The sequence below is a fragment of the Vombatus ursinus genome, unplaced genomic scaffold, assembly GCF_900497805.2.
Source record: "Vombatus ursinus unplaced genomic scaffold, bare-nosed wombat genome assembly UNPS02004533.1, whole genome shotgun sequence".
Lineage (NCBI taxonomy): Eukaryota > Metazoa > Chordata > Mammalia > Diprotodontia > Vombatidae > Vombatus > Vombatus ursinus.
Window position 1 is genome coordinate 1086887 of NW_020944311.1, and position 21541 is coordinate 1108427.

The 21541-nt window shown below is 46.4% G+C and overlaps 1 protein-coding gene across 2 annotated transcripts in view; it reads left to right on the forward strand.

Moving 5' to 3' along the window:
* The first annotated feature begins 763 nt into the window (after positions 1-763).
* DOCK11 (dedicator of cytokinesis 11) overlaps positions 764-21541 on the forward strand; it is a 191096-nt gene continuing 170318 nt past the window's right edge. For both annotated transcript variants that reach the window (XM_027837386.1, XM_027837390.1), the window contains exon 1: positions 764-865. In XM_027837386.1, coding sequence (XP_027693187.1) covers positions 764-865 — 102 coding nt within the window. The remainder of the gene's footprint in view (positions 866-21541) is intronic.

The window sequence follows — 21541 nt, forward strand, 5'->3', positions numbered from 1 at the left end:
CACCAGGCGCGTGGGTGGGTGGGGCTTTGGGGGGAGGGGGTTATTGTTAAACAGGGCATCCAGCCTTCCAGCCCCTGACATCACGGGCGTCAAAGCTCTCCCTGCACCCTGCCCCAGCGCTGGGACCGCTCGAGCCAAGGAAGCTGAAGGGGGCCGGAAGTGGCGGGCGGGGCCATATAGGTCACTGCCCCACCCAGCCGATCGGATCTCGGGGGCTGGGATGTCGGGTCGCCTCCCCTCCCGAGGTCGGGAGGCAGTTCCGTCGGCCCCCTCCTCGCGTGCTCCAGGGGCCTGAGCAATTCCTCAGTTTCCCCGAATTGGCCACCAGGTCTCCCCTCCCGGGTGCAAGAGCTTAATTAAGCAAGCTGGGCTGCGGGAGGAGCCGTCCCAGGGGCCACTTCCCCCCTCCCCGGCCCCCGCCTCCTCCCGCGTGACCCTCCCAACCCCCCCCCCCCCAGCACACATATCCCTCCTCCAGGGCACACCCTCGATCCGCGGCGCGAGCCCGTGCTCCGGGGCAGTGGAGACGGGGGAGGGGGCGGAGGAGACGAGGCGGGGGAGGAGGGAGGAGCAGTGGGCGGAGCCAGCTCGAGGCGGGAGGCCGGCGTGGGAGGAGGAGGAGGGCGAGGAGGGCGGCGGCAGAGGCTCAGGCTGAGGCTGAGGCTGAGGCTGAGGCGGCGGCGGCGCCGGGGGCAGCGGAGGCTGCAGCCTGCCCGCCCTGTCCCTAGACGAAGCGAGCCGCGCTGGGCCGAGGCGTGCCGCCATGGCCGAAGTGCGCAAGTTCACCAAGCGTCTCAGCAAGCCGGGCACGGCGGCGGAGCTGCGGCAGAGCGTGTCCGAGGCGGTGCGGGGCTCCGTGGTGCTGGTGAGGCCGGGGTCGGGGCTGGGGCCGGGCCAAGCGCGCACTGACTGCCGCCCGACGGCCGGCGTCCGAGGCAGGCCGCGGGTTGACAGCTCGAGCGCGGGGCGGGGCGGGGCGGGGCGGGGAGGTCGGGGGTGGGGGCGGGGGCGCGAGGCTCGGGGTGCGGGATCGCTCTCCCCTTCCCTCTTCTGTCCCTCCCTCCCTCTTCTCTCCCTCCCTCCCTCCCTCCCTCTTCTGTCCCTCCCTCCCTCCCTCTTCTGTCCCTCCCTCCCTCCCTCTTCTCTCCCTCCCCTCTCCCGCCCTCCCTCCATCCCCTCTGCCCCGGGTCAGCACCTGAGCCAGTGCCCGAGGCAGCAGCAGGAAGGATGCGCGAGGCGCGCGCGCATGCGCACAGCGGGCCCGCACAGCCGCGGCGCACAAGAAAAGAGCCCCCCCCCACCCCCCCCCCCCCCGGCTGGGCGCGGTGACAGAGGAAGCGCTGCGACTTCCTCTTGCGGACGCCCGGGCGAGACCCAGGGGAGGCGGCGGCGGCCCGGGGTGGGCTCCGGCCGCGCCCCCGGCCGGTGCCACCTTCCCCTCGGCCCCGGGTGTTCCGGGCGCTGGCCGCGGGCTTCCTGCTCGAGCCTTCGAAAGGCGAGCGAGTAGCCGGCCCGATGCTTGTTCGTTTCTCTGGTCACTCTGTGGCCCCTTCCCCGGTAATGCCAGTTAGCGTGGGTGGGCTGGGTCTCTTTACGTTTGCCTGTGCTTGAGGCCAGCCAGCCTCACGGCTTTTCCTGATAATTGTCACGATGGCCCGGGAAGATCTGGCAACAGAGCCAACATTAAAGGGAACCCCAGAGCCTGGTGAACCCACACGAGAGCAGGAGAAGTTGACATTAGCGGGAGCTCTGGAAGAAGATCAGAGGTTGCTTGTGTACCTTTGAGATAACGATCTGAGCCCCACGAGCTACAACAGTGCAGAGCCCGAGACTTTAAAAGACATTCTATCTTGGCTGGACTCTTGAAAGTTGAATGGGGCAGCTTACTCGTGCTTTCATATCCTTTTAATGGGGTTGTGAATATCATCCTCGTTTTGTTTCGTTCTTGTCCTACTCCAAGCCTATTGGAAGGCAACTCTGGCCCTTAGTTTCCATAACTGATGCTTAATATATGAAGGTAAACCGTTTGCATGACATAGTACCTGTGTACCCATAGTACCTTTGGCCTTAGTACCATCAGCTGAAGTACCTAACAAATTTGTCTGGTCACCTCTAACATTGGGGAGACTCCCGGGAGCAGGCAGAAAGGGAATGGTCTTGTGTGGTAGTTGGTGATGGCAGTCAGAAGGTTCCCATGAGGTTAGATGGGGCTACCAGATTTTTTTCCTCTGATTTCAACAACAAGTGAACTTCAGTCTTAAGAGGTAGAAAGTTAATCTATTAACATTCTTGGCCAGACTTTGGAGTTTTGAAAATAATTAAATGATTGTCTAGATTTTTTTAGAGGACCAAGTTTTATTTGAGTAATTTAGAGGAATTCATTTCCTCAGCACAGTTACTATTTACTTGCTCTGTACAGAGCTCTGTTCTAGATATTGGAGGAAAGTTTATAGAAGACAGGGTCTCTGGCTTCATGGAGCTTATGGTCTAGTTGGGGGGTTGGACACAAACACAAATTACTGCTTGAGTGATCTTGTCCAAGAGTCCAACATCCATAAGCAAGCTAGACGCTGTGAGAAGCACCGAGGATACAAAGAAAGGCAAAAAACACTCCTTGCCCTCAATGATCATACATTCTAATAAAGGAAACAACATGTAAATAACTAGGTACAAGCAAGATCTCTATCGAGTAGAAGATGGGTCATCTGAAAGGGCAAGGCTTTAGCATCTGGGGGGACCTGGAAAGCCCTCCTGCAAAAGGGTAGTATTTGAGCTGAGTCTTGAGAGAAGCCAGTAGGAAGGTGAGGGGCAGAGCATTCCAGGCATGGGGACAGCGAGTGCAAAGGCCCCCCAAGACGAGATGGAGTGTTATATTTGAGGAGCTGCCAGGAGGACAGTCTAGTTGGATCCTGTAGCTGGAGAGTTCCTGTCGAGGAGTAAGGTGTAAGGAGATGGGAAAGGTAGGAAGGGGGCAAGTTATGAAGAGCTTCAGATGCCAGAGGACAAGCCACTTCCTCTCTCCGAACCTCAGTGTTCAAACGTCTACAATAAGGAAGTAGGGCTAGATGATCTCTAAGGCCCCTTCTAACTCTGAATCTATGATGTCACGAGTATTCCTGTTTAGAACTTAGTATTCAAAGAAGGATCAGTTATTTAATCAGGAAAGAGAATCAGGAAAGCTAGGGTCTCTAAAGTCAAGGGTAGGGAGAATCTCCAATCAACGGTTCCACAAGCAACACAGAGGACAAGGAGAAGAAGGCTGACAAAAGGTCATTGGATTTAATGATTAAGAGATCACAGATGCCCTTTAAGAGGGTAGCTTCAGCCGAATGGTCAGAGAAGCCAGATTTGCAAGGGGTTGAGGAGGGAATGAGTGGTGATAAAGTTTAGCAGTGAAAATGAGAGGTGAGATGGTAGTTATAGGTGGTAGAGGAGTCCAGGGGAGGGCTTCTTACAAAGTATTTTAAAGGATTGGGAAGATGATGCATTTAAGAGAGGGAATAACTTCTAGAGTAAGGTTCTGGAGGAGGAAAAGAGAGTGATGGAGGGCACAAATAGAAGGATTAGCCTTAGTGAAGAGGCCTGGAGAATGGATTAAGGAAGCTCATGGCAGATGAAGTAGGAGTCTAGGTCACTTGTGGTGAGAGTGAAGTTTGGGGTCAGAAGAGAAGAGAAAAGGTTTGAGACAGATACTGTGGGGAATAAAATGAGGAAAAAGATTATACAGCAGTGGCAAGATTTCAGTTTAAATTATGCATCATAAATTAGTAGCTGGTGAAAAGAGCTCAAGAGCTCTGGAACAGAATCAGTGAATTTGGATGGTGGAATTCCCCATGGGTCAACAGTTGAAGATTGGGATTGTCATGGGAGTAGGGTGGGAAGATGACAAGGGATTTTAGGGTAATAGTTTGTGACTCATTAAAGTAGACCATGGAACCGAGGCTGGATCTGGAGATAAGTGAAACTAGAGTGCAGAGATGTTTGGGGGATATGTCATTATGTGAAGTTTAGTTTTGTTTAGTGTTGGTGGTATGGCAGGAAGTTGTTGGAGAATGGAATTTCTATTTAAATAACTCGATATCAGAAAAATAAATTCAACAGGCCACAACTTAGCTCCCAAAGGGAAAAAAAGACTCCAAGACCAGATGGATTTACAAGCGAATTCTATCAAACATTTAAAGGGTTATTAATTCCACTGTTACATCAACTGTTGTCAAAAATAGGAAAAGAAGGGACCCTTCCAGATTCTGTGATGCAAATATGGTTTTGATGCCTATACCAGAGACAAAGCAGAGAAAGAAAACTATCGACCAGTCTTCTTAACGAACATTGACACAAAAATTCAAACAAAATATTAGCAAATAGAGAATGAAATTTCAAAATTCTTGATCTTGGAGGTGGGACAATGGATAATAATCATTAGAGTGTGATCCACATATAAATGTTAGGAAAACTGAAGAGTTTAATAACACAATTGCAGTCAGTCAACAGATATGTATGAAGTACCTACCAAGTGCCAGACGGTTTTAGGTACTTCATTTGAAAGTAACTGGACATTTTTCTTCATTGCATCTTGATATGTCCAGTTAGGGTTGATCTTTGTTTGAAAGCGTTTGTCACTGGCACATTCAGCGTATACAGACTGCTCCATTTCAGTCTAGCCTTAAGCTGAGATTTCAGAGCAATCAAGGAAATGTCTTTGATTGTGTTGCTTAGTGAGGTCAAAGTGTGAGAACCTAGTGGCTTTTTGTCTCATGATGCCTCTTCTTTTGCCACAAGAAGCAATCAGTAATGCTACCTCCGCAGGAAAATAGTGTTGCAAATATTATATTATTATAAACTCCACAGTATGATCTGCCGTACTGGTGATAGCAGTTATTTGGGGTAACTGTGTCACAAGGGCTGCAGATTGGGTACTAGATAGTCATGTCCCCAATTCTGGGTTTTAGCCATTGGGTTCCAGTTTGTAATACTAAATTAGAAGGGGATGTGCAATAGAAAGCAATCTCCCACAGAAAGATGAACTGTAGTGAATACCAAAGTGCTTTACAGATACAGGAATTCAGTTATATTGCACCCAAAATCCTATTTCCCATTAATAGCCTCTCACATTTCTGTAGTGTTTTGCACCTAGTAGATGGAAGCAGGAATTACTTAAGTAGCCGGCTTGAGTTCTTTCCATTTGTGAGGGAGTTCCACCCAGGGTACTATTCTACACTTTCAAGAATAGATGGGTCCTCGGAGAAGCCGGAGGACCATGGAAACAGGAGGGGGAGTTAGCTTAACTATCTGGGGACTTAGGTAGAAATCCTTTGCATGTTCTATAGGGATATAAATAAAACTTGCCTTTACAGTGTATTTGATTCCTTGTTAGTTTTAATACTTTCATAGGACCTACTGATTTGTCTTCCACAAGCCCATTTTTTGGGGGGACACAAGCCAAATTCTGATGTTCCCAGGAGAAAGCTTTGGTAGAAGCAAAAACCATAGAAATTTGCATGAGAAGCTCCCAAGTTTGAACCTGGTCTTTGTGAGCTTAGAGCTGTGGTAATGGGCCACAGATTACATTTTGAGAGGTACTGGAAGGAACGTAGGATTTGGAGACAGTAAAGGCTTTGGTCTGAATTCTAGCTCTAATGCCATAATTTTGGGCAAGTCAGCTTCCCTGTGCCTGTCCCTGTATCTCTAAGATGAAGATAATACTACTCTTACTACCTACTCCAGTGGGTTATTGTAAGGAAAGAAGTACAAACTTGCATCGTTTATTATTATTATCCAAGTCCAGGGCTCTTTCCTGGTGTGGTGTACTGCCTCCTGTGTGGTATTTTCCTTATTGCAACCCCAAACCTGCAATATTATGTCACACTAGATTTTCTGTTTAGAATTCATTTTCCCAATCTAGCCCTGCTGACATGTTATCAGTACCCTGCAGCTAAGCTCTGATCAGAATATTCAAAACACTTAGATTTGTGCTGGGTATTATAGTACACAGCTATATGTTTCTCCATTAATTCACTGATTATTTTCATGAATCTAATGACTACATCATGAAACAGACAAGAGTATATTTACATAAATATTATACTGTAGGTATAATATTCAGCGGTGATCCCAGGAAATAGAAGCGTGTCAATTACTGCTAGTACGTGGTTCTTAGGAAGGGACTTCTTGCATAGGTCATTTGGGTAACAAGATTATTAGCTGAGCAAGCTTCTCTGATAAAGGTCTCATTTCTAAGCTATATAGAGAAATGAGTGAAATTTATAAGAATAAGAACCATTCTCCAATTGATAAATGGTCAAATGATATGAATAGGTAATTTTTAGAGGAAGAAAGCCAAGCTTTCAATAACCATATTAAAAAATGTTCTAATTCCCTAAAAATTAGAGAAATGCAATATAAAAGAACTCTCAGGTGCCATGTCACACCCATCAGATTGTCTGAGTTGACAAAAAAGGAAAATGACACGTGCTGAAGGGGCTGTGGGAAAATGGGGACATTTAATGCACTGATTGGTGAAGCTACGAACTGGTCAAGCCATTCTGGAAAGCAATCTGGAACTATGCCCAAACGCTAATAAACTGTGTGTCCTTTTACCTGGTGATATCTCTACTAGGTCTGTACCCCAAAGAGATTAAAGAAAGAGGAAAAGGACCCATATATATGAAAATAATTGTAGCAGTTCTTTTTGTGGTGGTAAAGAACTGGAAACGGGGGGGGGTGCTTATCATTTGGGGAATGGATGAACAGTTATAGTATATGAATTGATAGAATACTATTGTTCTATAAGAAATTATGAAGGGGATGATTTCAGAGAAACCTGTGAAGACTTGTATGAACTTATACAAAGGGAAGTGAGCAGAACCAGGAGAATGATTTATACTATAATAACAGTATTGTAAAGACAAACAAGCGGAAGATTTAGGAACCGTGATCAATACAATGACCAACCCACAATTCCAGAGGACTCATGATGAAACATGCTATGCACTTCCAGATAGAGAAGCGATGAACTCAGAGTGCAGAGTGAAGCACATTTTTATTTTGGGAGGAGCATGGCTAATGCTGAAATTTGCTTTGCTTGAATTCATATATCTGTAATGGAAAAAAAGATTACAAGCTGAGGATAGATGCTGAAGATCAAATAGGACTTCTAATGTAAAAATAATAAGTACAGAGTACTCTTTGCTGTGAAAAGAGGGTACAGCTACTTGCCCCTCAAAATACATTTGGTTTAAGCACGAGGTGTTGTTGGTAGATTGCTTGTACATCACCTCTGTACTTGGAAGAAATGGTACAAATAGGCACTCAATAAGCATTTGATGCTAAAGGCTATTCTTGTGATTTAAGAATCCTGAAATGACCTCGTATGCCAGATGCCAACTGAATTTCCTTTTCAGTACAGTAGCCATGGGCTTTACCAGAAGGGCATTAGCCCATGTACCATCCCCTTCCAAGACTGTTCATGTTCCATATAATTTCTTTAATAAAGACAGCCTCTAAGACAAGACTCCTTCCCTTCTTTTGTGTCCTGGACCCCTTTGGAAGTCTCGGGAAACCTATGGACCTCTGCTCAGAATTAAGGAAATGCCTAATTTTAGTTAAAGGATAGTGAAAATAAAGATGATTTCCCCCTCCATTCACAATCACAGATGCCCTGAAATCTCTCTATGCATCCCTGCTCTCCGAGAGGTAAGAAGGGCTGCGGAATGTCTAGAATCATTGCCTTGTTTCTTCTGCTTTGCCTGGAGTGACTAACCTGATATTTAGGAAAGGGCTGAAGACAAGCTGCCTCTCTCCTGACTGAGAAATTTGGGGGAATATTTAATCCAGGTGAAAATATGGAATGCTCTCAAACTGGGTGAGAAGGTGCCCAGGAAAATAAAGTCCTATCAGCCAAAACAGCTTTACTTGATGTTTAGAATTGATAGGCCCACTTCTCCTCTTCAGGTTACGCTAGCTAATCATGCCGATCTTTGGGCTCAGGTTGCATTATTCCCTGCGACACTACCACAGGTACCCGAGCCTGAGAGGCCACCTTCCTGAGAGCAGCCCATAATTAGCCGTCTCCTTGGGGGGGAGGGGGCTCATAGCCAGAATAGTTTCTCTTTAGGGATTTCCAGTTAGCAGAAACCAGAGAAGCCTCTTCTCTAAGCTGCTTTTAGGCAGCAGAGAATATGATTTATTTTCCTGGAAGGGTCTCCTAACTGTCCTCTCACTGGCAGACTTTTCCCATTTTTTAAACTACCACTGTATAACTTCTAGACATTCTGCAGCCATTCTTACCCCTCAGAGCAGGGGTTCCTGACCTGGGCTCCATGAATCTCCAAGGGCTACATAGATAGATTTCAGAAGGTCTGTGCACATGGGTGAGGAAAACAATTGCATCTTTATTTTCACTATCTCCAACTGAAATTTCACATTCCTTTCAGTGATTTAAAAACCTGGCTCTGAGAAGGGGTGAAGGCAGACTTCCCCAGACTGCCTACCCAAGGGGTCTGGAACACCAAAAAGGTTTCTTCCAACATAGAACTCTTACTGTTGCACCTCAGCTGATTAATAAGCATGTTGCCCTGCACGTGGCAGGGACTTCATACATGCAGTTCAATTAACCCTTTGTTGAATAAAAACATCACTCATAAGCGTTCTGGTATTTAGTGGGCACCTGCTCTGTGCTAGGCCCCATGCTAGCCACTGGGAAGCAAAGACAAAAAAACAAGTCTCTATCTTTAAGTGGTTTGGTTCGATTGGGTTCTTGGTTCTTTTAATTCTAAATAATCTGTAGATGGACACAGAAATTTAAATACAAATGGTATGTAAGTAGACACAAAACAATTTCCTGGGGGAGGACATTAGCAACTGGTTGGGGGGAGGGAGGGAGGGAGAGGGAGAAGGAGAGGGAGAAAGAGAGGGGGGGAGAGAGAGAGAGAGGGAGAGAGAGAGAGAGAAAGAAAGAAAGAAAGGTTCCCCCCCCCCTTCCCTCACCTGAGCTGTTTTTAAGGAAGTTCAGGCTTCTGAAAGGGGGAGAAGGGAGGCGGGAGTACATTCCAGGCACGAGACACAGACTGTGCAAAAGCAGCCAAATTGTAGACAGTGATGGATTGGGGAGACAGATGAGGAATGAGGGAATGAATTAGGACAGTCTGGACCCGAGGAATAAAGGAAGCTAAAGATCCAGATGTGAGGCAGTGACAGAAAGCCAGGCAGGTTTTTAGGCAGCAATTAGGACAGAACAGGGAGTTCAAGCCAGCATGCCATTAAAACAGCTTCTGAGAGCCAAGATCTTGAAATTTAGGCAAGGCCATTCTCAGCCAGGGAGCTTCTCCCAGGCTGTTTTCTGTAGCAAGAAGAGGGCCAGGCCAAGCTTTGGACGGGCAGGGCATCAGCTCGAGGTGTTCAAAGCACCAGAAAAGGCTTCTGGGGAGCAGCAGCTACCAGGACAGCTACCAAGAGAAGATCCGTCAACAGGCAGGAAAATGGACCATTGGTGAGGATTCAGTGGCATTCTTCTCCTTCCCTGCCCCAAGCCATGCCCCTAAAGGGCTTGTTCAGATCTTGGAATGTGGGAACTGAGTGGTAGAGCTCACTGCTCTGCCTCGTTTGTAGCTGATTGAGAGTTTCCAGTTCTAGACAGGGTTAGCAGTATTTAAAGGGACTAGTTCTCCATGTAGGACCCAGTGGCCATCAGATAGAGTCCCAGATCCTTTTGAATTCAAGGTACTCAGAGAAGATAGAAAGATCTTTGAGAATGCTTACCCTCAAGGAGTATACAGTTCAGGAGAATCAATAACACTTGTGCCCAGGTAACTGTAACACAGAATAAAACAGCAATGCCTTTTGGAGGTAGAGTCCAAGAGTTGTGAGGAGGGAGGCAAAGGTTTCGTAGACCAGCGTTTAAGCTGGTCTTAAAGAATGGTGAGGATTTTGGCAGTGGAGAAGAGGGAGTAAACCTTTCTAGTGGGGGAAATAGATTGGGCAATTAATTGATCAATCAACAAGCATTTATTAAGTGCCCACTGTGGGCCAGGCTTTCTGCTAGATGCTAGGGAGGGCAGCAGCTCCTGCCCTCAAGGAGATCACTTTCTATCAGGGAAACAATGTGAAAATAAATAAGTACTCATAGAAATTATATAAAAAATAGAAAGCAGCTATGGGAGGGAAGGTACGAGCGGCTGGAGGTGCCAGGAAAGGCTAGCTTGAGCTGAGTCTTAAAGGAAGTCAGAGATTCCAAGAGGTGGAGGTGAGGGTGGTGCTGGGGAGTCCTTTCCTGTCCCAGTCCCCCACAGCCATCACTGAGGGGAGAAATCGATGTTGGGGGGGCCTGCCCTCCCCAGAACCACCAGCAACAACTGCTGACCACCTGCCACCAACAGGCAGATAGGCACGGGAGCCCTGAAAGTGGCAGTGTCTCCCAGACTTTAGGTCACGCTGCCAGCCCAGGCCTTGTAGCCATCATCTGGGGAAGCAGCTCCTGTGGAGAAAGGACCAGCCATCCCCATCAAGTGCCAACTAACTGGCATCCACAGAGCAAGCAAGCCAGCCTGGCTAAAGCACTCAGGCACCCAAAGGTAGAGACGGGAAGAGGCATGTGCCGAGCACGTCAGGCCATTACTACGTTGACCACCATCTCCCCTCAGACACCTGTGGGGATAGCCTAGGACCCTGAATCCAAGAGCCCTGAGAATAGTGACATTGAAATGTGTTTTACTGCTGTACTGCTTGAGAGTCTTCCACCTGAAACCTTCCATATGTGTCATGTCCCCCGTTAGACTGGGAGCTCCTTGAGGGTAGGGTCTGACTTTTCCCTCTGTATCCCTGCACTTAGCACAGGGCTTCACGCATAGTAAGGACTTAGTGAATGCTTCATTCATTCCTCATCTCTGCCTCCTAGCTTCCCTACCTTCCTTCACGCTACTGCCTTCCCTCTATGATTCTCTCCAGTTTATCCTGCCTGAATCTTGTTGGACGTAGTTGTTTTTGTGCTGTTTTCCTTATTAGACTGGGAGCTCCTTGAGGGCAGGGGCTGTCTTTTACCTTTTTTGTTTCCCCAGGCTTAGCACAGTGCCTATTACAGTAGGAGCTGTCTGAAGGGGGAGATGGAAGGCCTTGATAGCAGAAAGCTGGGGAAGTTCAGCTAGCTTGTGAAAGGCGACATGCCTGTACTTTGGGGTTCTCAAGCTTATTTACCTAATGGCACAGAATTATGTTTCTGCTATGACAAATGGGGTATGTGGGAGAGCGGGCTAAGTTCTGTACAATGCACAGCACGCATCACTGGAACATCACACGAGACACACCCTTTGAAAAGCACTGTTCTAGAGGTTCCTAGAGTTTCTGGAGGTGGGGAGTGACATGACCAAGCTGGCATTTCAGGAACAAAGGTGAGAGGTAATGGTGAGCACAGGACGTATTGGCAGAATGGTCACTAGGCTGATTTCACTGCTCCATGTGTAGCACTTTTCTGAAGCGGAGGAGTATGAGAGAAAACTCCCCGGAGAGGCTTCATCCCAAGTGGAAAAGGCCTTGGATACGAGGCTGAAGACTTGGTTCAGTAGGCAGGAGGGAGTCACAAGAAGGTTTTTGACTGGTGAAGTGAGATCAGAAGTGTGCCTTAATAAGATTTGTCTGGTAGTGCCTGAAGGGTGGGTTGGAGGGTGGAAAGGTTAGAGGTGAGGAGGTAGGTTCACAGGTTTTTATGGTAGTCATTAGTAGCTGGAGAACAAAGGACTAAATAAACTTGTCAGCGGGCATGGACAGGGCAGGAGTGGGGGCACGGACAGGGCAGGAGTGGGGGCATGGACAGGGCAGGAGTAGAGACAGATGCAAGAGAGATGGTGGAACTAAAATCTTCAGGACTCGCCAGCTGACCGGATGGGGGCACAGCAGGGGAAGAGTTCGAAATGATTCTGTGGTTGGGTGACTGGGAGAATGCCTTTAGTACAAATAGGGAAAGCAGGATTAGAAGGGAAGCGGAGGCTTGTCTGCAGGCCCCAGTTAGCCCTCGCTTTGTCCTGAGTTCTGCCTCAGCTTCCTTCAGAGCTCTTGGTTGACGTTTCACACATCACTTCTCTGGCGGGATGAGTTAGAGGAATGTTTACATTTGGTCGTCTTCCCGTTATTTGTTTTTGGCAGCATGTTTAAGGTTCCTACATACTCAAGAATCTTCTAATTCAGTTCAGTTCAACTACTAGTAGGATGTTTATATGTTGAGCCATTATGGGCCTTTCATGCAGGAGAAGTTAGCTTGCAAATGAATGGGGAGTTTGCAGATTCTCTGTGCTGCAGAGCCGATTCGGTCATGCCCAAAGTGCCAAGGCCTGGCAAAAACACTTCACACCACAGTGATTGCCTCCAATTCATAATTCTTATGTGCTGAGTTTGTCTTCACAGGAAGTCACGTGTTTACCTTCCTTGGCAGTTAATGTTGAATTTGCAGTGTTTCTGGCTAATGTTTGAAGCTGTGGAAATATAATTCCCGTCGTATTTATTTTAGTAATTGCTGAAATCTCTTATTGGAGACAGAAGACTTGGCTTCTAGGCCTATTTCTGCCCCAATGAAATATGTGACCCTGGGCAAGTCAGAAGAAACTGGGCCTCTTTTCTGCAGTTGAGAAATGGAGTCGACAGCATCTGTGTCTACGAGGAAACCGTTTGTTCTTGGCGTGATGGTGTTCTCTTTGCTTAGGAATCTGGGGAAAGTATGAGGTCAGGCTGATGAGAGGGAACAGAACTGGTAACAATCAACGTGACGGGTCAGGCCAAGAGCAGGCTTGATGAATTTGAAAGCTGTTTGAATAGCTGACTATAAAAATCTCAAGTGTCCTGCTCTAGCTGTCTGGAGAGATGCTCAGGATCAGTTTCCTAGTGCTAGTTTTTCTATTTTTCTGAAGCAGGTCCTCTTGTTCCAGAAGAAAGACTCCTCTTTCTTTCCATATTTTCGTATTAGTGAAATTGCCAACTTTGTTCTTTGCAAACAGCTTCCTGTTCGCACTTTGAGGGTAGTGTTCGTGGTGTGACTAGAGTAATAGAACTGTCGCTAGAACAGATTTATTTTCATATTTTCACATTAAAATAATACTTCCATCCATTTCCTTTTCCCATACCATGGGTGCTTGTTTTCTTTATTATTCACATCATCCATCATATTACTTGTCTTCTCAGTGGGTGGGGGAGGGAGCCGGGGGGGGGGAGAAAGAATTTGGAACTCAAAATTTAAAAAGAAAAAACTGTTAAAAATAAATAATACATTAAAATAATTTTAAAATAACCCACCTCTTCTAATGTGACATTATTAAAAAGGCTGTGCTAAGTGTCGGTGATTTCTTTGGTGATTTCGTCAGCTTCCAAGGGTTCAGTCATCATCTCTATGCAGACAACTCTCAAATGTACAAGTCTTACCCTAATCTCTTTCTTGCCCTCCAGTTGAGTAGGCAGTCAGTGATGTGGGAGATCTCTATGGATGTCTAGCCTAAAAGTATCCCCTTAAACATTTCCAAAACCCACCTTATTGCATTTTCCCCTGAATTCCTATGTCCTCCAGACTTGCCTGTTTCACTTTTTCCTCTCTCTTAGCTCCTGTATCCATTTGCCAAGCCTTGCCACTGCTCTCTCTATAGCATCTTACATCCGTCTGCCTCTGTCCACTCACATAGCGTGGTGGCCACCGTAGTTCAGGCCCAGCCCGCCTCCCCAGCTGCCAGATCGATATTCCTTAGAGAGGGATGTCCCTGCACGCCTCTGCACCAAAATCTGCAGTGCTTCCTTTTGTTTTTAGGAGAAGATACCAAGTGTTCATGGTGCCATCCCCTTCTGGCTCCTGCTTCCCATTCTAGCCTTATTTCCTGTGACTCCCCTTCCCATACTGGCCATTCCAGCCCACTGGCTATTTCCAGCCCTTTGACATTTCATCTGCCAGCTCCATGCCTTTGCACAAATGACACCCCATTTCTAGAACGTGCTCTTGTCCTGCCTGTGTCTCTGAGACTCCCGGTATTCCTTCGAGCACAACTGAGGTGCCACTTCTGACCTGAGACCCTTCTGCCTTTGCTGCTTCTGCCAGTCTCCTGGGATACAACTTCGAATTATCTTGTGTCTGCTTAATGGCTACATGTATTTTCCTTGTGACTCCCAGAGGCCAAAGATCATTTTGTTTTTGCCTTTGTGTTCCTAGCACTTAGCGCATCACCTGGCGTGTAGCTGTAGGTGTTTAATATATGATTGTTGAGTTTAATCAATATAGTGTAGTGGGAAGAAGACTGCATTTGGAGCCAGAAGACCCCATTTCAATTCTGGATTTGCTGTTTACTACCTGTGTGACTGAGGGAGCAACTTCTCTGGGTAGGGCCAGGGAGAGGACCTATAATTTCATTTGTAGAGGGAGCTCTCAGTATCAGTGCAGGTCAGCTTCAATAAATGGAGGGGGCTATTCTTGGTGGTCCCAAATGCCCCTTACAACGTGAAGTGCTCAGATTCCGGGCAATATCAGAGTGGGACTGCCATAAGCACTAGGAGGTTCTGAATCAGAATGCTCCCGAATGGGACCATAATGGCCAGAATGGAGACTTTGGAGGAAAGAAAGTATTCACTCCACTGTCCTACATAATTTGCCACTGATGGTTCATGTTAGCACCCATTTACAGAGGGGGAAACTGAGACTCAAGAGAGGAAGGGGTGGGGAAGAGATTTGCCCAGGGTCACATGGGTAGTAAGGAGTAGGACTGAGATCTGAACCCAGGTCCTCTGACTGTAGCTCCACAAATCCAGGGTTCCTTCCACTGCACCACATCATCTCCCTACGTTTGCTCTGTCTGCTCTGTCTGCCCCTTCAGAATATTCCAGTACACTTCTCCCTGGGGCAACAGGGGAGCCAGACAAACAGAAACAAAAATGCTTCTGCCTTAGTGTGTACTTCGTTTCCCCATCCTTCAAACACCAGGCTGAGTTCACCTAAAAGGCGGCACATGTGGTACTGGAAACAGGTGGCTCAGTGGGGAGGGCCTGAGCCTGGGGGTTTACTGCTCCATACTGCTCCATTCCTGTAGCAATAGCCCCTCTCTCTCACCGACCCCTAGGCAGCAGGAGAGCTGGGTCATCCCTATTCTTAAAGGTCTAGAAGTCTGCTTGGGAAGAAGTGCTTACTGCAACGATATGTTTATTTTCAATTACTGTATAATTTGAACCGAAGAAATATTTAACGACTTTAAATTACCTTAAGAATTCTTAAATAGCCACCTCATTTTAAAAAGAAAGTGTCATTTTACCATTTCTAGAAAATTGCTAACAGTGTAATAAACCTATGGTATCTTTTTTCCCTTTGCTACATTTATTATTTATTTTTAACATTCATTTTTGAAAATTTTTGAGCTCCAGATTCTCTCCCTACCTCTAGTCCTTCCCCCACCCATTGAAAAGGCAAGACATATGATATCAATTATACCTATGAAATCATGCAAAACACACTTTCATATTAGCCGTGTTGCAAAAAATAAAAAGTAAGAAAAATTAAGAAAGTAGAAAAAAAATTTTGCTTCACTCTGCACTTGGAGTTCATCAGTTCTCTCTGGAGGTGGAGAGCATTTTTCATTATGGGTCCTTCAGAACTGTCTTACAACTAGAGTGTCTGTCAGTGGGCTTAGTGATAAAGCATGTGAGGGAGTCTGTTTATGAAGAAAACCGAGGGTTAACATGGCCCTTGCTGATTGGAAATGAGATAGAGCCATCTTTTTAAAAACCCCATGATTTATTAATACTTTTTATAGCCTAGTCACTTCCCAATTACTACCAGCTTTCCCACCCCTCAGGAAAGCAAAACAAATTAATACATTATCCATTTCTGACAATGTAGATCCGTGCTCACCACGTCCAAAACTGAGCTCATCGTCTTTTTCCCTCAAACTTTCACCTCTTCCTGACTTCTGCATTACCATCCTCCTGGTCATCCAGACTTACAACTAGGTGTCATGTTCAACTGGGTGAATAGAGCTCTGTGGATAGAGCACTGGGCCTGGACTCAGGAAGATCTGAGTTCAAATTTAGCCTAGAGCATTTACTAGCTGTGTGATCCTGGGCAAGTCACCTGGCCTTTGTTTGCTTCGGTTTCCTCACTGTAAAATGGAAATAATAATAGCACCTGAATCCCCCGGGTTGTTGAGAGGACCAAATAAGATAACAATTGCAAAGTGCTTAGCACAGTACAGTGGCACATACCAGGTACTTAATAAATGCTTGTTCCCAGGGGCAGCTAGGTGGTGCAGTGGATAGAGCCCCAGCCCTGAAATCAGGAGGACCTGAGTTCAAATCCGGACTCAGACCAAACACTTGGCACTTACTAGCTGTGTGACCCTGGGCAAGTCACTTAACCTCAATTGCCTAAAAAAAAAAATGCTTGTTCCCTCCTCCCCTTAGGAAATGTTTGTTGACTTGAGTCTAACTGTTGGTCCTCTTTAGGTACAGATTGTTCTCAGCACAGTTCAAATTTTATATCGTGGCTGAAAGCCAAAGGAACCCGTTTTTATCTGGGGTAAATAATTGCATACGACAGGCAGTATGTTATAGGGATAGAGATAGATATAGGACTTGAAGTCAAGACACCAGGGTTTAAATTCTGTCACAGATACTTAGTAACTGGACATTTAACTTAGTAACAGTAACTGGATAGTAACTTGGAAATCTAACCCCTCAGGGCCTCAGTTTTTCTAGAAAATGAAGGGGTTGCAATCAATGGCCCCTTCCAGCTTGAAATCTATGAGTCTGTTTAAAAAAAAAAATAGAATCTATGGAAGGACCTTGCTTAAAATAGTATTGTGCAAATACTCTTTTCAGTTAATTTATTTGGGCATATGTTTTCTTAAATTCCAAAGGTTTTCCTTCTGTATTTGTATTTGCCATCTTCGATAACTATTGTGTATCTAATAACAATTTTACATCATTAACTTTAAACTAAATAGATGTGTATTTGTGTGTGTGTGTGTGTGTGTGTGTGTGTAACGTTCTATCTTCTCTTTGCACTTTTGCCCTACGAGTATTATTTGTAAACGGCCAAGGACCAAAGTCATCAGAATAAGTCTTTTTAACATTTCCAAGGCTGCTTGTGTCTTAGCTTTGTAGAAAGCAAAGTTGATTTTGAAACAGATGCATTGAAACCACTGGAGGGAACAGCGTCTTTGGTTCTCCAATTATCCCTGCGGAGATAGATGGTCCACAGGGAAAGCAGTCTTTCCAAATCAGATTTCCTATAAATGAAGTCTTGGGAAAGGCATCACCAAGCTTGGTGCTTGGTTTCTCTAATAGCAGGTCAGCTGGCGGCTATAAAGAGAATATGATGTTCACAAGGTTATCATAAAGGGAAAGCTTTGCAGTGTCGGGGACCAATCCCAACAGTGTGTCCTCAGGACAGAGGCTGCAGAGTGGCTAGCCATGCAGATTCCGATTATGAGCTAGTCCCCTGGGCTATGGCCTAGGAACACATTAGTCCTTATCCACTTCCCTGAGAAGAGCTGTCTAGGTTGCCTCCATGGCCGCATGCTGTCTCTAATGGAAGGGAATGTGGGACTACCACAGAGTAAGAGAATCCATCGAAAGCTCTGGCTTGAGGGGAAGATTGGCTTTTGCGGGGGTCCATTCTCAAACCAGGCTGGTGTAGAATGAGTTTTTGCAATTCAAGCAAGCATCCTCATTGTGCCTCAGCCCAGTCAGCCTTAGAAGGAGATTTGGGCCCAGCTAGCTTTTTTCCTAAAATGAGACAATGAAGGGCATTGTGGGGCCATTCTTAGGTATATGGTATTCCATAAATTTCTCAAATTTTGGATTGGATTTGTTGGAGTAATATAAAGGATTATATAAATAAGATGTAATTTCTTTAAATTATTTCATGATTCCGTATCTCCCACTTAAATTCTGCTCATGGGGCATAGAGGGAACCCTGGGTTCTCAAGGGCTCTGCTGGTATTCTATCGACCATGCTGCATTATGAGCTTGATGTGTCCATTATGGGCTTGATGAGTGCTTGTGGCAGCCATCCAAGGACCAGTCTCCCTAGTTCCTGGCTTATCACTATAATGGTGGTGATCGGATGTTGGATTTTTTGAGGCCACAGAAACTCAGCCCATTAGTCAATCAAAAAGCATTTATTAAGTACTTGCTGTGTGCCAGACACTGTGCTAAGTGCAGGGGATAGAAAGAAACAGCAAAGATAATCCATGCCCTCAAGGATCTTGTATTCTGATGGAGACTACATGTACATAAATTGCTCCATATGGAATTGATAAATATAGAAGAGGTAGAAGGTAGCCCTAGAGGGGAAGACACTAGCAACCAGAAGGATGGGGAAAAGCCTCCTGCAGGAGGTAGTGCCTCGAGTAGAGTCTTAAATAAAGCCAGGGAGTCTAAGAGGCTTAGAGCCTCTGGAGATGGAGAGCATTCCAGACATGGGAGACAGACAGTATAAAGGCATTGGTATGGGAAGCAGAGGAGCGAGCGTGTGTGAGCAGCAAGGAAACCAGTGTGGCTTAATCAGGAAGGAGCAAGGTGGTGGAGAGTTTTAAATGCCGGTTAGAGGAATTTCTGTTTGATCCTAGGGAAAATAAGGAGCCATGAGATATATTGAATTGGGGGGGGGGGCTATATAGTCAGATCTGCACTTTCGAAAAATCACTTCGGTGACTGGGAAGAGACTTGAGGCAAGGAGTCCAATTAGAAGGCTATTGCAGTAGTCCAGGTCTGAGGTGATGGCTGTGTGAGTGGAGAGGAGTGAGGGATGTTGTAGAGAAAGAAATGACAAAATCTGGCAACTAATTGGATAAGTGCGGTGGAGAGAGGACTTGAGGATGACTACAAAGGCAGATCTGCCTCTGGCAGCAATAGGAAAGTTGGAAGAGGAGTAGGCTTAAAGGGAAAAAATGTCGGATTCTGTTTTGGAGATATGGAGTTTGAGATGCCTCAGGGACATCCAGTTTAAAATGTTCAGTGGGGTGTCAGTGATACAGACTACGGCTCAGGAGCGAGAATAGAATTCAATAAATCTGGGAAGCATCTGCATAAAGATGTTATTGAACCCACAAGAGCTGATGAGAATATCATGTGAGAAAGCATAGGAGTCTTGGGGGACGCCCACAGCTATTGCTTGATGAAGATCTAGTAAAGGAAACTGACCATGATGAAGATCTAGTAAAGGAAACTGAGAAGGCATAGTCAGACTGGAAAACCAGGAGAGAGAAGAGTCACAAAACCTTGAAAAAGAGGAAATATTCAGGAAAAAAGGTGATCCACAGTGTTGGTAGACGTAGGAGCCCTGTTGTGGCAGCACCTCCCAGAGTCTAGGGTTGGGGAACCTGAGGCCTCGAGGCAACATGTGGCCCTCTAGGTCCTCAAGTGTGGCCCTTTGACTGAATCCAAAATTCACAGAACAAATCCCCTTCATAAAAGGATTTTTTCTGTAAAACTTGAACTCAGTCAAAAGGCCGCACCTTAGGACCTAGAAGGCCATGTGTGACCTCGAGGCCGCAGGTTCCCCACCCCTGTCCCAGACCATTCCTGTTTCTAGTCCATCCCTCCCAGAAGCAACTCCAGTGAAGAAGACATTACCCATCCCCACCTAGTGCCACCCAACTGCCTCACCCGGAGTAGATAAGTCAGCTTTGCCAAAGTAGTAAGGCACAAGGGAGAGACAGGCAGCAGCGTGTGCCAGGTAAGTCAAACCACCACCATTACCACCACGACTGTCCTTTACCCTTAGACACCAATGGAGACAGCCTAGGACCTTGAGCCCAAGAGTCTTTGGAATAGGAGTGCCCCACAAACCACTGGATCTCCCTCTATTCCAGCCCCCCTCCCCCCCAGCCATCCTTGAGGGGGTAAATCATTGTGGAGAGGGAGCTTGCCTTCCTCATCACCACCACCACCAACTGCCAACCACCTGCCACTAACAGGCAGAGAAGCACAGGAACCCTGGGAACGGCAGCACTTCCCAGACCTTAGATCATGCTGCTAGCCCAGACCCCATAGCCAATTCCTGTAGAGAAAGGCCCAGCCATTCCCACCAAGTGCCAACCAAGTGCCACCCATAGGGCAAGCAAGCCAGCCTGGCTAAAGCAGTAGGGTATCCAAAGGTAGAGACAGGAGGCAGCATGTGCCGGGTTCAGCAGGCCGCTACCTTGATATTAACATCTGCTTTGCCCTCACCCTCTGAGGACCATGGGACCTTTCCATCTGACTTGCATCTGAAACCTTCCATAGCCGCAGTCTCCCCCATTAGAATGGGATCTCCCTGAGAGCAGGGACTGTCTGACTTTGCTCTTTGTATCCCCAACCCTAATGTACATAGTAAGCACTTAGTGAATGCTTTATTCACTCATTCAATGCTACAGTGAAGGTCAAGAAGGATGAGCACTGAGCAAAGACCATTTGATTGGGCAATTGAGAGATCATTAGTAACTTTGGAAAGAGACCTCCGAGGAAAATGTAAATTCTTTGAGAGCAGAGATTGTATCACTTGTTTTCTCTCTGAAGCCCACAGCAGTTAGCACACTTGCACGGGGAGGCTCAGAAAGGTTTTAAACCTGGCCACCGTGGGCCGGGAAATATTTAACAAAGGGCTGCAAGAGCCCCTTTTAAATTTAATCTGCAGCATAACATTTTCGCTCTCACTTTCTTAAGCCTGTCTCTACCCTCAACAAAACAAGCCCCAATTTGGAGAGTTTGTGGATTTCTGTGTTGTAAATGCTCACACTGAAAAGGGAACCTGGGCTAGAGTCCTTTTTACTAGCTCCAGCACACCTCTGAGTTCAGGGAAGACCTGAACTGAAGGAAGGGGTGGATTTGGTAAGGCAGAAATGAGATAGGACTGGATTTGGAGAATGGAGTTTATGCAAACATATGGCGTGTCATTTGAGTAACGTCCCGTTTTGGTTGGAACATAGAATATATGGAGAGAACTAGAATGCATTAAGGCTGGAAAGGTAGGTTGTGGAGGGCCTGCAAATCCCTTCAATAAAAGGGTTTGTTCTGTAAAACTTGAACTCAGTCAAAAGGCCACACCCGAGGACTTAGAAAGTCACAGGTGGCCTTGAGGTCCCAGGTTCCCCAACCCTGCCCTAGGCATGTGCCTAGCCTTCCTACCCCTAGTCTCAGTCCTAAGGAGGTATCAAGGTAAACAGAAACTTAGAAAAGATGTGGATTTTACTGAGTGAGGAGGAGGTGAAAAGAGTTCAGGGTTCAAGACTGCAATATTTGGCCATTAGGAAACAAAGGAGACAAGCATTTATTAAGCTCTTACTGCGTGTCAAGCACTGGGCTAAGTGGTGAAAGGATGGGTATCAGTTGACCACAAAATAATAAAAGTGATCTGCTTTCACTTAGGATAGGATATGTTTGGGGCAGCATGATGGAATGGCTTGGAGTCTAGAGGTCCAGCTTCTCACCTCTGATGCCAGGTTCTCTGTGACACAGCCTGTCATGAGGATGACGTGGAGTAAGGGCTCATGAAGTATTTTTATCAAGCTCAGAGGGCTTTGTGAAAGTGTTTTCACGTAAAACACGTAAAAAG